This window comes from Chrysochloris asiatica, unplaced genomic scaffold (assembly GCF_000296735.1).
Source record: "Chrysochloris asiatica unplaced genomic scaffold, ChrAsi1.0 scaffold00122, whole genome shotgun sequence".
Classification (NCBI taxonomy): domain Eukaryota; kingdom Metazoa; phylum Chordata; class Mammalia; order Afrosoricida; family Chrysochloridae; genus Chrysochloris; species Chrysochloris asiatica.
In genome coordinates, this window is record NW_006408640.1 from 6438307 (window position 1) to 6454961 (window position 16655).

A 16655-nucleotide genomic window follows, 5' to 3' on the forward strand; every position below is an offset into this window, starting at 1 on the left:
ACAGTGCCACACCAGGATTCCAGAATTGTATAATAGGCTTAACTTAATCCTGCTGTGAAATCTGAACATTTTCTTCCCTTCAACAATGTATGTCTCTCTTCCCATTCTCCCTGCTCCGGACCAAGGCCAGAACATCTAGGGATCTGCAAATGAATTTCACAGTGCACAAAGATAATGTGCATCTTTGTCTGTCAGACAATTTTGCAAATGTCATGTATACATAGGTTATATGGTTAGGTAGCTGTTTCCCTCAATTATGAAAAGAAAAAAAATTGCACTATTATTTTCCCTTATTGTTGATATTGAAAGAAGGAAGGGGGTTAATGGTCTTTGCTAGTGAGTCCTCAACATGAAGCAAATGAAAACATTCTGTTTGATGTCCATTCTTAAAACCTTTGAGTTGTTTTTTTTTTTCCCTCCCTTAGGCAACAAACCCATATAACACCACAAGGGAAAAAAGATCAAAACAAAACAAAAACTCCCACTCTACAAAAATCGTAACAACTTAGAGAAAGGAGAAGCACAGGTGGGAAAAAATTACATTGCAAAGATATAAACCCTAGTAAAGAAGTTAGGAAAAAATGTGGAACAACTGAGGATGGAACTCTTGCTACAATGAATTGGTATATACCTTGAAGTCGTTTTTGTTGTGCTCCTTTTCGGTAAGGTTAGTAGTAGAAAGAGAACACAAGCCGTGATACACTCGGGTTATTTATGCGTCTCAGATGCAATAGCAGCTCATGCTCATTGTTATCATAGCCAGGTAATGCCATTTCTCTTCACCCTCCTTATATTGGACAAACGGGAGTTTTTTCTTTAACCCCCTGCTGGGAACATTTCATACTTTAAATGCATTCCGCTCCACTGGGCTCGCATTTTATTTCATTTCTAGTGACATCTGACACAGAATAAACCATATGATTATAAAGTGCCATCTTGTCATTTCTCAGTTCAAAAACATCAGCTCCTTTGAAATTTCACTGTCTGACAGACACTTCTGAATGCTGGGTGTTGCCCAGAGTGACTCCAAGGATGGACAGGGGGCCAAAACACTATTTTGATATTTTTTTTCTGTATAACATTTGTTATAATTAGAAAAATGCTATTTTTGAAACTGAGGTTTACAGTGCTTAGCAATAAGTGAAAATAATGAGGAGCTATTTTCACACTTTTGTAACTATCACATTGGGCAGAATTCAGCTCTGAGACGAGCTCAGTGCAGACACACTGTGTTTGCCCATGTGATCAGACCTAACTCTATAGTCTAAACATAAAAAGAGGCACTACTGGAGCTGGGACTGTTTGTTTGAACCCTTGGGTATCATTCCCAACAAACATGCAACAGACCCTTCTTAATTGATGAAGACTGTTTTAGAGAAAGTCTTTTTATCATCCGTCCCTTCCCATAGGTCCCCCCTCCCCCACCATGGCCTGAATCAGACAGAAGTAAAACTGTCGTCTCCTGCTGAGTGGCCACTGACTTTCTAAATTACTCCTGCAATAAACTGTGATAAAGGGAAATGTTCTCACCTAAAATTGCAGTTGGCACAAATGGATCTGTCATACATCATAAGCAGGTCAATGCAGAGAAAGTAAAAAGAGAAAGAACAGTAAATGGCTGATAAAAGTTCCCCCCCACCCACCCACTTCCCCATAGAGAGCTATAGAAAGCACTGGGTTACAACACATCCAACACATTAAACTCCTAGAGCACCATGTGAGCAGAGATGGATTCTGATTACTAAGGGGTTATGAAGAAGGAGACAACGAAAAAATCTGTTACCTGGGTAATAAGAATTAGGCACCGACGTGCTCAGGGTATTTGTTTTCATCGTAAAGGAGGATGGTGAAGACACAGCTGCAAAAAAAAAAAAAAAAAAAAAAAAAAGGCTAGTCAGAGGCTGGAAAGGCAATACCCTGTAAATTCTTGTTAAGTGCTGTCGAGTCGGTTCTGACCCATAGCAACCCTGTATAGGGTTTCCAAGGAGTAGCTAGTGAGCTTGAGCCACCAACCTTGCTGTTCAAATGACTTTGCAGTATGGCGCATTAACCCACAGCGCCACACCAGGACTCCTACCCTGTAAAAAAGATACCAAAATCACCAGTGGGAGACACCCACATGGCACTAAACTGCTGATAAGAAGAAGTGTCAGAAAACTTACTAGATCCACATGACAAATATTGTTATTCCTAATTGTCACTGGATAGTTACTTCAATTGCCATTAACCACTGAAATACTTTTCCTTCCCAACAAAGGAGGAAAATAAACTTCCTACACTAAATAGAGAAATTTATTAGACCTCAATTTTGACAACTAACATAGGCTGTAGAATTCTACTATCAACATAGAGCTAATTCGCACAAAAATATTCTGAATATTAAAAGTTATAAAGAATTGGTCAGTGGATATTCTATTATCATAAATACATAGCAGCAAGTACATTGGTAATTATGTGATTTGACTACATTTCTAATATTTCTGGGCTCATCTCCTGGTATTTGAATTTAAAACAAAATAACTATTGGAAACTTTTCCTTGAGGAAATGGGCTAGAGGACTTGGCTTTCATACATTTCCACCTACTTGATAAAGACTACGCTGATGAGGTGTCTATCTAGGGTAACATATCAGCTACTGGGAAGAAATCAATCTTCTCCTTGAAGAAAACCAAATATTTTGGTAGTTTGCGAAATCATCTCCTTCCTCACATTTTGGATATTAGAGAACTTTTCATAATGTTATGAAAAACAAAGGTGATGTGACATGCATGTTATATTCAGAATTAAAAGTGCATAAGGAGCTCTGGTAGCGTAGTGGTTACAAATCGGGCTGCCCACCTCAAGGTCAGCAGTTCGAAACTACCAGTGGTTCCACGGGAGAAAGATGAGGTGTTCTGCTCCCATAAAGATTTACAGCCTTGGAAACCCTGTGCAGGGTCACTATGAGTCGGCGCTGATTTCACGGTACTTAACAACAACAACCTACATGTTAGTCTTTTAAAGTACTATGAAAAGGCTTATTTTTCTTTTCAATATTCCTTGGAAATAGTCAAGGTTTAACTCTTACACCCTAACTTCCTCCATGTTATTAATATGGAAAGTCAAGCCCAACTGATTTATCTTACTCCACTGAAAATGGATATTTCCTATTTACAAAATTGTCAGCTCTTTTCAACTTCTTAATTTATTACTTTTTTAAACCACAGTAATTTCATTAAAGTAAATGAATAAATGATAGAAATGCACTCAAGTGCATTAAATCTACATCTAAATCTTGAATCCACTGATATAGTTTAAGTTTTACTGGTGCTGAATTCCTGAGGAGGACAGTAACACACAGTTACTCCAATGTATTTGTGGGAAGCACTACCACATCACTGTGGCTACTGTATGCATTAGGAGAGTATAAGGATAAAAGTTTCCATCAGGGTCACTCCCAGTAGAGGAGAAGAGGACTACTTATTGCTCAAAGAATGGAAGAGAACTGAAAGTCTACTGTGTGTTTTTCACTACTGCTTTCTTGATGAGAGGCACAGAATTATGTGTAAAGGCAGATCACCAATGGGAGCTGCTGTCCAACTTCTGAAGCAGTGTTCTTTGCATGAGCATTTCTGGACTTCTGGATACATTCAGTTTTTTAAAGAAATAACTGCCAAATTAAACTTCCTGTTCCGAGGCAAATACCCCTGATTGTTCAAACTTCAAAAGCAGAGAAATGACTGTCAATTTCTGGTCTCTGGGTGGATCACTGCAAGTAAATTTGTCAGAAATTTCATCATTAAATTTGGAACATTAACGGGTTATCTTGAAAATTTAGAGTGTATCATCCATCTGTGTGGTCCCTTTCATGTACATTCATGAAGTACAGCTGGTACTATAAGAATTCAAATCTGGAATGTGACGGAGAGGACATCTCCAGGCTAGCCCACAAAAAAATGCATCAGCAGTTGATTTATTTTGGCAAGGAAATATTGCATGTATATTTTTAAAATGAAAAAAAAATATATAGTATCTGTGATACAAACGAAGAGAGAATTATATGAAGAAATGGGGAATAATATGAGTCCGACTGAGGCACATGCCCTCTTTACTCTACACAGAGAGTGACACGAAAGGCCAAGAACATCTACCAGCAAAGAGAAGGATGAGTATGTCCTGCCCATCTGCCCCGACACAGGGTCCGCTGCACACGGGCTTCATAGTTCTGTGTGCATAGAAGTCCTCTACATAGGATAAGGTGGGACAACTGGAGCCAGTGTAAGGAAAAAAAAAAAGACTAAACTCTATAAAGTCTTGTTGAGTGTCAGAAAGACACGGAGGCCCGAGGAGTCATGTGTCTTGTTGTGCGCTGTCTGGAGAGAAGAAGAAAGCATTGGGGCAGAGCTGCACTGCCAGAGGACAGAACACCTGTGTTGGTTGGGACCCACACACATACTGTCCAAACTGATACTGAAGCTATTTCTGTGACTGTCACTGTGCCTGTGCATCATAAAAATGATTCTGTTCCTAACAGTTATGAGGGTCCCCCAGTCTGTAAGCATTTCGTATTTTCAGTAACAGTGAAAACTACACTTTGATTTCACCTCATTCTGACCAACATGATGATTACATAGCCAGGATTAGAGGTAATCCATGGATAACGAAAAAACCCTGCCCTTGAACTCAGCAAGGCTGTGAGCCACAGAGTCAGGCATACACTATGGGATTTAATTCTGGTTTCTGGCAAGAACATCAGGGACAAATAGAGCATTCTTTTTGTACTTCATGCAATCAATCTAATTGTTAGTTTCTTAAAATAATGCCCTCTACCTGGATCACAGGTGGTAGTATGAGAAGATATTAGCTGAGCTTGGTTTACACACCTGGTATGAAATGTAAGGATTCAGGAAGTTGAAATACAGTTTAATGTATTAATTGTCACTAATAGTCCTCTAATCAAGGCAGAATCTGTCAGCTAAGCAAATAAACAATTAACTTGTTACAACCATTTAGTGAACTGTTTTCTAACAGGCTTCCCTTGTGTAATTCCACACCTGGCAAGCACACAAGAATGATGAGAAACAGGTGCCTTCTTCATGGCACTGCTATTGAAGTCTTTACAGAAATGGCTTTCCGGTTTCCTGTGCTCTCTGATTGATCCTATACTGTTTAGACTGTTACATTTGCTAAGCAACCACAGGGAACACAGACATGTTAAGGGATATTTCAGTGGCTGGAGAAACCCACATTGCAACAGAGTTTTCAGGGAGGTTTCAGTTTTGTGAACCCCAGCCAATGAGGGAGGTGTGTTGAGAGCAGAAAGAGGCGTGCACTTACACCTGCCATTCAGATTGTGTGTGTCCATGAAGGAGAAGGCCTCATCACAGTTAGTGCCTTGCTCAGCGTAGCTCTTGTCCATTGAGTTCACCATCACAGTCATCTCCTGCCGGGTGCTGCTCATCGTCTCCTTCCGCTTCTTGGCTAGTTTCCTTAGAACGAAAAGGTCCATTATATAGACATGGTTGCAGATGGAAACAAGAGTTTGGGCATGTATATAACCAGGGCTCAGGGCTAACTCAGTGAATTAATTCTATTTGTTCATACTTTAATATGCCTTTACATGTTGAACACTTGGCCAGGCATCAGTGAGTGATACAGAGATGACAAACACTGCCCATACTCAAGGCAACCGCAGCAATATTAGGAATTTAGAGTCTAAACCATGATGTCATGTTTCTCATACTAAAGTTAAATTGTTGTTGTTAAGTGCTGTTTAGTCTGTTCCAACCCATAGCAACTCTGTATAGGATTTCCAAGGAGTGAGCGACTGGTAAGCTTGAACTGCCGACTTTGTGGATCAGACTGACTTTGCAGTCCAGGGCATTAACCCACAGCACCACACCAGGACTCCTAAATTAAAATGATTCCAATAAAATAAAATGTAATTTATTTGCTAACATGCTCCTAAAATTCTTTTTTCCCCTAAATTATTGTCAAATTGTCACACTCAGGGTCAAAGAGAAGATCCCTCTGGTAAATATTTGCCAAACAATGCTGGACTAACCAGAGAGTCAATGAAAAAGGTACATTGTAAAACTACAGAACAAAAGTAGACAACTTTTCAGATCTTGTAAGGGAAGGGTGCGAGGCAGGAAGCCAGGGAAGGACAGGGAGTCCACACCTCAGAAGGATCAGGGTCAAGTATGACACTGAACCAAATCCCAGATGAATCCAAATTAGCTCCCCATCAAGGACTGTCACCCCTCTATCACACACACAGAGCACAACGAAAAGTACTCCCGCTGCTGGTGGTAGGGGGCCCCCACTTCTTTCTCTGTTGGTGGAACAGAACGCAAAAAGGCCCAGATAGCAGAAAAACGTCCAATTCTTTTGGAGACATAGTTCGAATCTATCCTGTGCCCCATGCCCATTAACCACACACAAAAAAACTCATAATCTAAAGGTACAGATACCAGTACACAAGGCACAAAAGCCTAAGGGACACGAATGTAGAAATAAACAGGCAAAACCCATTTTTAAAGATTTTACCACCAAGGTAAAAGGCAGAAAAGAAGGTTGTTCTATGCACCCAAGACAGATAAGAATAGAATTAAAGATGTTGAAGGAGAAGGTATAATGTGAGAAGGTTTAAGAAGAGTGAGGCATCATAGTATCAAAAATATGTTTATACTCAAATTCTGTCTAAGAAGGAAGTAGCATTTAGAAAGAACATGGCATCTACATGTAGTAAATCCTCTGGACACAGCAGACTTTCAAAGGAGCCACCTAATCGCGTACGCACCACCATAGTAGGTAATTGCTGAGGCCACGTAAGGCTGGTGCAACACTAGACATATGGGTAATCTTTATTATCATTTCCAAATGCAACATAATCCAAATGCTTTCTTGCCTGTAGTTATAATAATATTTTAATTTCATACTTTGCATGCAGAAGGCTTTCACTAAAAGGTTGGCCTTTTTATTGCTGAAAGTTTTTGCAAAAAGATACATTTTTAAACAGAAGAATGCACATCATCACCAATAGCTTTCATGACAATGTTAAAGTTACAAGGACTTAGAAAAGTAACCAGGTGTGACCCCTCTGACCAGCATGTAGACCTATCATGAGTCATTTTCTGTAGAGCCCCTTCTCCCAGTCAGCTAGGCTGATCTGAGAGTCAGAGTCATGGCTTGGATGTTCTCAATAGAAGTTACAGACAGAGACATAGCACCAAGCTTGGTTTCCACAGCTGTGCTTACAATAACACATTTTCTCTCTACTTTTGAATCTGCCAGTTCATTGGCAATGCATTCTTAGACCAGGTATCCCCAGGAACACTGAAGTGGAGGATTGAGATAATTAGTTCCATGACTCAGGCAAAATGCCCACTTTTTGCTTACATTTCTTTGGTTTGCTTTTGACTGCTTTATGCAGATAATTGCCTCAATATTTTCTTTTGTTCTATCTATAAAGAGATGCCTAGCCAACTTCACTAATGGTCCCTCTTTGTCTTTTTCTTGCTCATACTCCTTTAACCCTACAGACTTGGAAATTAGCTTGCTTTGGTGATGGGAATGTTGGCCCCAATACAGGCTGAGTTTGTGTTGTCATTAATTCTCCATTTCTGTGAGCTAGTGTCAATGCTGCCAAGCTAAACACCGATTGCTGATCTTCTGCGCACACCAACGAGCCCTCCTCTTTGAGTTTGAACAAATGAACCAAAGGCTAGTCATATGCATATCCACATCTTTAATCAATGAAGCACACACTCTATCTATATCCGTGATCCTCCTTCAATATCCAGCTCACAGTGTCCTCAGCAAGCCCTCTTGCAATGACTGTATCCTTTAACCCTATTTCCATTCTCATAGGATGTTGCAAACACAAATGTCTCACTAGGGCCAGGCAGGTCATGACTGAAGGAAGCAGGTGGTGGACAGTAAAGAATGGTGGAGATTGGAGGGAGAAGAGGAGAAACAGTCACCCTGTTCAGGCACACTGCTCCTGTGGCGCTCCCAGACTTTGCAAGGTCTAGGAGAAACTAGAAATCCAAATTTTCTAGAACTCTTTTAATTTTTGTGTTGTCAAACAATTCAAATTAAAAAATAAAACAGTATGTGGCCCAAATTGAGCATGTGTGTGGGCATGCTGGTCTCCATTAATAACAGCTCTTAAGAACTCCATTTTATTGGAATGTCTGGGAGGGGAAACTGATTTACAAGCACACAGCTATTGTATGCCAGTACTTTATAACTGCTACCCCATTTAATCCCAGTGACCTTGAAAGTTTGTTAGTCTTTCCTCCAATTTTATAGATGATGGAAATTGAGTCCCAGAGAAGATAATATGTCCAAATGGCAGACATCAGATTGGAGCCCAGATTTTTCTAATGACTGAATTAATCATTCTCATGCCAAACTATTAGTATGAACATTTTTCTACAATTTACCAATCTAAGGTAGTTTGATAAATTATGGCACTTTTGACTTGTTATTTGAGATTTTAGTTTGCTTTTATATGCCTCTCAAATATTCTTGTCCACATTACAACTAATTGAATAAGGTTAGATTTAGATTCGGACTCAGGAATAACTACAAATAAACTGGAAATTACCCATGATGTTTCTCTTTTGGCTTCTTATTTCAGATACACTTTTGTTTTTCATGTGGAAACTTTGAGAACTACTAGAGAAAAGTTTTGATATTAGTGAAATAAAGTTAGTTAGTGAAATAAAGAACTCAGGAGAAACTCCTGAAGTTGAAACAATGTTCTTTGTGAACCTATCTAAATACACAAGTAAATTTATTTTCCCTTTTGATTCTTTAATAAGTGATTATCCTGGTGCATCGCTGTAGGATAATACACTGGACCACAATGTTGGTTTGAATAGCAAGGTTGTCAGTTCAAACTCACCAACCGCTCCTCAGAAGCCCTATACAGGGTCACTATGAGTTGAAACCTACTTTACTGCACTTAACAACAGCATGTCTGAAATATTTTAATCTCTAACCTCCAAAACTTGGGCTGCATAAATCTCAAGGCCCTTAATAATAAAAACAAATTCCTACAACATCTTAGGGGGGCACAGTGGCTCTATATGATAAGCAATGGGCTGTGGATCTCAAGGTCAATGGTTCAAGTCTACCAGCTGCTCTGTGGGAAAAAGATGAAACTCTCTGTTCCCACAAAGATATACAGTCTTGGAAACCCTACACAGGGTTTCTATGAGTCAGAATGATCTTGATAGCACTTAACAACAACAACAAAACAACATTTAAACCATCACTCATCTCTCAGTTTGTTGTGGTGGCTTGTGTGTTGTTATTGTTTTTGTTGTTAAGTACCATTGAGTTGGTTCCAACTCATAGCGACCCTGTATAAGGTTTCCAAGGAGCAGCTGGTAAGCTTGAATCACTGACTGTGTTTCAAAATGGCATTGCAGGTCAGTGCATTAGCACACAGCGTGAACCCAGGTGTTGCTCTGATGATATATTTTAAAGACCAGCAGGGCCGCTCATAGTTAACAGATTTTAGTGGAGCTTCCAGACTGAGACAGACAAAAAGAAGGAGAGGCAGATGGCTTATGAATGGTTAGCTACTGAAAACCGTATGAATAGCAGCAGAATGTTGTTTGATATTGTGTGGGAAGATGAGGCCCTCATGTTGAAATACAGTTAAAATATGAATGAAGGAGAGCTGCCTCCTCAAAGTAGAATTGACCAAAATGAATGGAACACAACTTTCTGGATCTTCACTGGCTCATGGGGCACAACTGAAAATGAAAAGGAACAGTTGCAAACATCCATTAATAAATAAAATGTGGAATGTATGGCGTATGAACCAAGGAAAATTGGAAGTTGTCAAAATGAAATCAAATGTATAAAGATCAATAGCCTATACATTAGTGAGCTGAACTGGTCATTTTGAAGTGGACAATCATATGGTTTACTATGTCAGGAATGACAAATTCAAGTAAAATGGCATCACATTCATTATTAAAAAGAACATTTACAGGTTTATCTTGTAGCACCATGCTGTCTGTTATAGGATAATATCCATACCCCTACAAGGAAGACAAGTTAACACTACTATTATTAAAATTTTCACACCAACCACTAAAGAGAGTGATGATGAAATTGAAGGATTGTACCAACTTCTTCAGTCTGAAATTGATCAAACATACACTCAAGATGCACTGCTAATTACTGTTGATTATCATACTTATTGTATTCCAATACATAAGTTGGAAGCAAAGAAGAAGGATCAGTAGTTGGAAAATATGGTCTTAGTGCTACGAATGAGAGTGTACTCTTTCACCATAACTACCCAATCTGTATGCTGAGCAATAATCTGAGAAACTGAATTATATTAAGAAAATGTGGCACCAGAATTGGAGTAAGCCTCATCAACAACCTGCAATATGCACATGATTCACCACTGCTTCTGGAAGCAATGAGGACTTAAAATACTTTTTGATGAAAGTCAAAGTCCACATCAGTATGGATGGCACCTCAATGTAAAGAAAACAAAAAATCCTCTGGACCAATAAACAACATCATGATAAATGGAAAAAAGATCGAAGTCGTTAAACATGCAAACTACACTCATGGATGTAGCAGTCAAAAGATCAAGTGATATATTGCAGTAGGCAAATCTGATTCAAAAGATCTTTTTAAAGTGTTCAAAAGCAAAGAAATTAGTTTTAGGACTAAGGTTTGCCTTACCCAAGCCATTGTATTTTCAATCCCTCAAATGCATGTGAACGTTAGACAATGAATAAAGAAGAGTGCAAAGTAATTTTTGCATTTGATGTATTTGAATTATGGTGTAGGAGAAGAACATTGAAAATGCAACGGACTGCCAGAAGAATAAACAAACCTGTATTGCAAGAAGTACAGCCAGAATGCCTCCTTAGAAGTCAGGATGGTGAGACTTTGTTTCTCTTACTTGGACAAGTTATCAGGAGGGACCAGTCCTGGACAAGGGCATCATGCTTGGTAAAGTGGAGGGTCACAGAAACAGAGGAAGACCTTTAAAAAGATGGACTGACACAGTGGCAGCACCAATGGGCTCAAACATTACACTTGTGAGGACGACACAGGACAGGGCTGTGTATCATTCTGTGTGTATTGGGGTAGCTGTGATCAGAACCACGGTACCTAACACCAACAAAACAACATCTAAAAAGAAGTCATAAACATTTAAAGGGATTAAAAAATAATTCACAGTCCCCTAATTTAAAAGTAAAATAAAAGTACGAAAGGAAGAAAAGAGATGGCTCTTCATATTTATATTCCAGTATTTCTCTCATGTTTCTTTTTTGGGATAAAAATGGAATCATGAAATGGGGGAAAGAAAAACAAAAGGAAACTTCTTGGCAAGTTTCTGTACACTTAGGATCTGTATCAGAACTGACAAAGAAAACAGTGCAGAATATACTCTTCAGTGATGAGCCCTCCCAAAGAGGAGCAGAACAAAGGGCTGCCTGCTATACAAGGAAGTAGCATGGTTGAAAGCAAAGCAGAATTAACCCTTTATTTTCCTCTCTGAAACTGAGCTGAGCACCAACTGTGTGAGGAGCAGGAAAGAAGGCATATTTGCCATAAGTACAAAGTGGATTCAAGGGGAAAGAACTCCAGGGTCGTCCTCTCTTGACTCACTCTCCAGTTTTAATGCCATGTCTTTGCTTGACAAGAGAGCATGAGTGGCTGAGCCTCTTTTAGGGACCCTGCCATGTCGAACTGTGTGAACAAAGGCACATTTGGCAGGCAGTCTCCAAGATAGCTTGTTGGCCATAGAGAAAGCATCTTCATCTTTTAAGATAATCTGTTATTTAAAATATTTATGGAATCATAAATTGCATATAGACATAAGAACGAGAGGGCAAATTGCTCTCAGTTCCTGACTTCTGCAATTAAGTTTGTGTGCTGAGACTTAATTAAGGGCTGGAGCAAAAGCTGGAACAATGAAGAAGTATTTAATTTTTTTCACAGTAGGGATGAAATAGATATTGGTTGAGTCAAACAACGTGTACTTCATACCAAATTGCCAAGATCTAGCTGAATAACCTAAGCGAATAAAGAGCTGTCTGTCACCTTATAGATAGATTTTTGAGAGTTACCTAATAATGTTGTTTTGAAAGGTAAAATATTAGATACAATCCCCCTACCCAATGGTATGACATTTAATTCTTTCCACTGAAAAACAACAGCACTGTGATAGAAATACTGTGAGAATAAGAAATATAAAACCTTAGGTAACATTTCAGATATGTCAGGTGCTAAAGGAAGAACTCTGCTCTCATGAACTCTCTTGATTCGTACAGCAGGCCTGTGAAGAAATTACTGTTATTATCCCTGTCTTGGTGAGAAGGGCACTGAGGCACAATGGCATTTAGTAAGTTGTTCAAGGCCACACGGCTAGAGAAGGCCCTTAGACTTTTGGCACTGTTTTCTCATGTTTGGAGGAAATCACCTCTGTGAAACAGCCCTCAGCATCATAACCAAACTTTACAGGCTGCTGAAGTCTGGATATCCACCAACTTTGCTAACTGTGATTTTCTTACTGTTGACTAAGGTAAGAGTGCTCTTCCGAAATCACTGCCAACCATGTCATCATGTAAGACGCCCACTTTGTCTGTCTCTTACTGAGGGTACTCAGTACCAAGCCCACTCCCTTTTGCTTTTCTTTATTTTTTTTAAAGTTTTTATTGTGAGATTTACATGGGAAAACATCAGCTTTACACTCATCCTATTGTATTTCGTTTCATTGCAATGATTACTGTCCCCTCCATGCATCATCAAATGACCCCAAAGGGTACACCACACAGCCCCATCCCCACCCCCCCAGCCGCCAGCACACAGCCCCTCTCCCTCCCTGAGTCCAGGGTCCCTAGTCGCTTTATCTGTCCACATCATCTTCTCTGTCTCCATCCCTGGCGTCACTGCCTCTCTGGTTAGGGTTCTGCTCTCTGTTCTTCTCACTTGATGGTCCCAGGGACCTCCGCTCCTGGGCTGCAAAATCAATCACTCTCCTCGTTTTGTCAAAAAGCATCTACCTCTATATTTTCTAGCCTCACAGTCAGACCTGATGGCAATTATTCATTATGGTACCACACGAGTCTTATCCCCATTTCCTTTAGCCAGCCCGGTCCCAACGGATTGGAAATCATTCAGTAGTGATTCTACTTTCCCCCGCCCCATCTGGAACTAGGCTCCCTCTTGAAAGTTTGTAAGCCAGTCACTTCTTGCCTTTATGCTGTTGTTAAGTGCCGCCAAGTTGATTCCGACCCATAGCGACCCTGTATAGGGTTTCCAAAGAGCAGCTGGTGAGCTTGAACTGCCGACGTTGCAGTACAAACGACTTTGCAGTCTGACACATTAGCCCACAGCACCACACCAGGATTCCTCTTGCCTTTATAGGCCCCCATTTTGGGTAGCCAATGTCTATGTTGCCCATCCCTGTCAACCCTGTGTACCGAGGGTGTGGGAGTGATCCTTGCTGTTCCCTTTTTGTTCCCTTTTTTTTAGCTACTACATCCATAAGTACAGGTAAAGTTCATCAAATTGTAGCAGGTTACTCTCCCCGCTCCCCCCCCCCCCCACCTTCTTTCTTCTTCTAGTCCAGTTCTGATTATCTAGCCATCAAAGCCAATTCAAGTAGGTACTACCTGCAAGTATGGGTGTTCTTGTGCCTCTCCCCTCACTTCATACCAGCTGGATACTTCACTCTCCATGTTAGTCCTCTGTGGCCATGTCACTGCCTCTGGGCCCAGGAGTCCTTGGGTGTTGTCGTACTGCTGGCCATCCAGGTCTCCACCCAGGTTCACGGAGGTCTATTGAATGTGGTCAGACTTAGCTTGCAACTTCATTGCTGTTTTTTCCCTTCTTCCCTTATTGGTGACCAACATGGTCAGCATCCAGACCACCTGCCTGCTCATATATTCCCCTTGAGTCTCAGTCTTAGAAGGGGGTTTGCTCTGAGGGCTCCCGACCACTTGCCTTGATGCCTCTTGGGCAAGCAGCTTACTTGTTCTTGTAGTAATCAATCAGACTGCTGTTATTGTTTTGGATTTTTCCTTCTGGTCTTTCTTTCACGAAGTATCTTCTGTTCTTCGAGCTGCTCCAGGCTGGTATACTCATCCTTTCCAGTGGAAATTTCCTATCTAAGTCAGTTCTGGATGGGGTTCTGGATTTCACCTATGGTCTTATGCAATGTAAAGGCTCCACAGGAAGCCTCTTTCACTGGGCAACTTCTTGCACCCTTTAAGGTATTCCAATCAGTTACAGGCTGAAGACAGACTTACAAGCTTTCTTTAGTGATGATTCTGACTATTCCTTTCTCCCCACCTCAAGTGTCTATTTTACAATGGTAAGCAATGGAAACCAAGATTCAAAAGACAGCCAAGCATCTTAACACTATTCCCATCTTTTACCCCTTAAAACCGTGCCTCAATCTCTGTATCCCGGATTGTTGTTCCACGGTTGTGCATACATTATCATTTACCTCTGTCCCACTTAGCCCATGCGACCCTGCCTAACTGTTCTCCCATCAGCCTTGTTCTTCCATTCCCCTCCCCCTTGTTGTGTATTGTCCACCTGTCCCGTGCCCGCCCCCCCCCAAGCTAACCTGTGTCTATTCCTTACCCTATGCTCTATCTTCCCCTCCCTCCCCTTCTCTCGTCTCATACATTCGGTGAGCAGCAAATATATATGTTTTTTTTTTTTTTTCTCCTTTTAGTGTGGGTTATTTTTCTTACTCTTTACAATAACGGTCCTATGTAGTATTTCTCCTTTCGTGACTAACTAATTTCACTCAGCATAATGTCCTCAAGGTTCTTCCATGTTATGTGGTGGCTTGCAGCTTCCTTGTTGTTCTTCAAGGTAGCCTAATATTCCATTGTGTGTATGTACCACAGTTTGTTTATCCATTCTTCAACTGATGGGCACTTAGGCTGTCTCCATCTTTTTGCTATTGTAAATAGTGCTGCTATGAACATTGGTGTGCATATATCTACTTGTGTTATGGCTCATTATCTCTTGTGAGTAAATACCAAGTAGAGGAATTGCTGGTATTTCTATTTCCAACCTACTGAGGAAGCGCCATATTGCTTTCCAGAGAGGCTGGACCATTTTGCAATCCCACCTGCAATGTAGGAGTGTCCCAGTCTCTCCACTTCCTTGCCAGCACTTATTGTCCTCTACTTTTTTGATCTTTGCTGTTATTGCTGGTGTGAGATGATATTTCATTGTTGTTCTGATTTGCATTTCTAGCTCTGGTAGCGTAGTAGTTATGAATCAGGCTGCGAACCGCAAGGTCAGCAGTTCGAAACTACCAGCTGTTCCGCGAGAGAAAGATGAGGCGTTCTGCTCCCGTAAAGATTTATAGCCTCGGAAACCCTGTACAGGGTCGCTATCAGTCGGAACTGACTCCACAACACATAACAACAACAACAACGGCTAGTGATCATGAACATTTCTTCAGATGTTTGTTGGCTGCCCAGATCTCTTCTTGGTGAAGTGTCTGTTCATGTCCTGTGCCCATTTTTTAATTGGGTTATTTGTCTTTTTCTTGTAGAAGTGTTGTTGTTGTTGTTAAGTGCCGTCAAGTCGGTTCTGACCCATAGTGACCCTGAACAGGGTTTCTGAGGCTGTAGATCTTTACGGGAGCAGAAAGCCTCATCTTTCTCCCGCGGAACAGCTGGTAGTTTCGGACTGCTGACCTTGTGATTCACAGCCCGATTCATAACCACTACGCTACCAGAGCTCAGTTTCCTATATATTTTAAAAACAAGTTCCTTGTCTGATATGTCGTTGCAAAAGATTTTTTCCCATTCTGTGGGTTCCCTTTTTACTCTTTTGGGGAAGTCTTTTGATGCACATAAGTTTTTAAGTTTTAGTATGTCCCACTCATTTATTTTGTCTACTTTTGTTTGTGAAATTTTCAAAATGTTTGGTAGTTTGTGTATTCCCCATATTAGAGCCCTCACATTTGTCCCTATTTCTTCATTGATGACTTTCATAATTTTGGGATTCACATTTAGGTCTTTAATCCATGCTGAGTCGGTTTTAGTATAGGGTGTAAGATAAAGGTCTTGTTTCAGTCTTTTGCATATCGCTTTCCAGTTCTGCCAGCACCATCTGTTGAAGAGACTATCTCCTTCCCATGCAATATACCTAGGCACTTTGTCGAAAATTAGTTGGCTGTAATTAGTGGATGGGTTAATTTCTGGATTCTCAATTCTGTTCCATTGATCAATGTATCTTTCATTGTACCAGTACCAGGCTGTGTTATCACCGTAGCCATGTAGTAAATTTTGAAATCGGGGATTGAGAGGCCTCCAACCTTATTCTTCTTCTTAAGCAGTGCTTTGCTTATCGTGGGTCTCCTTCCTTTCCATATAAAATTTGTAATTGTCTTTTCCATCTCTTTGAAGAATGTCGTTGGAATCTGGATTGGGATTGCATTATATGTGTAAATTGCTTTGGGCAGTATCGACATTTTCACGATGTTGTTTCTTCCTATCCAGGAACATGGTATGGTCTTCCACTTCTGTAGGTCTCTTTTGGTTTCTTGTAGTAGTATTTTGTAATTTTCTTTGTATAAGTTCTTTGTTTCTCTGGTTAAATTTATTCCTAAATATTTCATCCTTTGGGCAGCTATTGTAAATGGTATT

The 16655-nt window shown here is 40.4% G+C and overlaps 1 protein-coding gene across 2 annotated transcripts in view; it reads right to left on the reverse strand.

The window, feature by feature from the left end:
- Nucleotides 1-16655, reverse strand: part of PTPRM (protein tyrosine phosphatase, receptor type, M) — an 840546-nt gene that overhangs the window by 234504 nt on the left and 589387 nt on the right. The window contains exons 14-16 of one of the 2 annotated variants that reach the window (XM_006868702.1): nt 5317-5468; nt 1784-1858; nt 1531-1557 (exon numbers count right to left, since the gene is read on the reverse strand). In XM_006868702.1, coding sequence (XP_006868764.1) covers nt 1531-1557; nt 1784-1858; nt 5317-5468 — 254 coding nt within the window. The remainder of the gene's footprint in view (nt 1-1530; nt 1558-1783; nt 1859-5316; nt 5469-16655) is intronic. The other variant, XM_006868703.1, reaches the window with a different exon arrangement.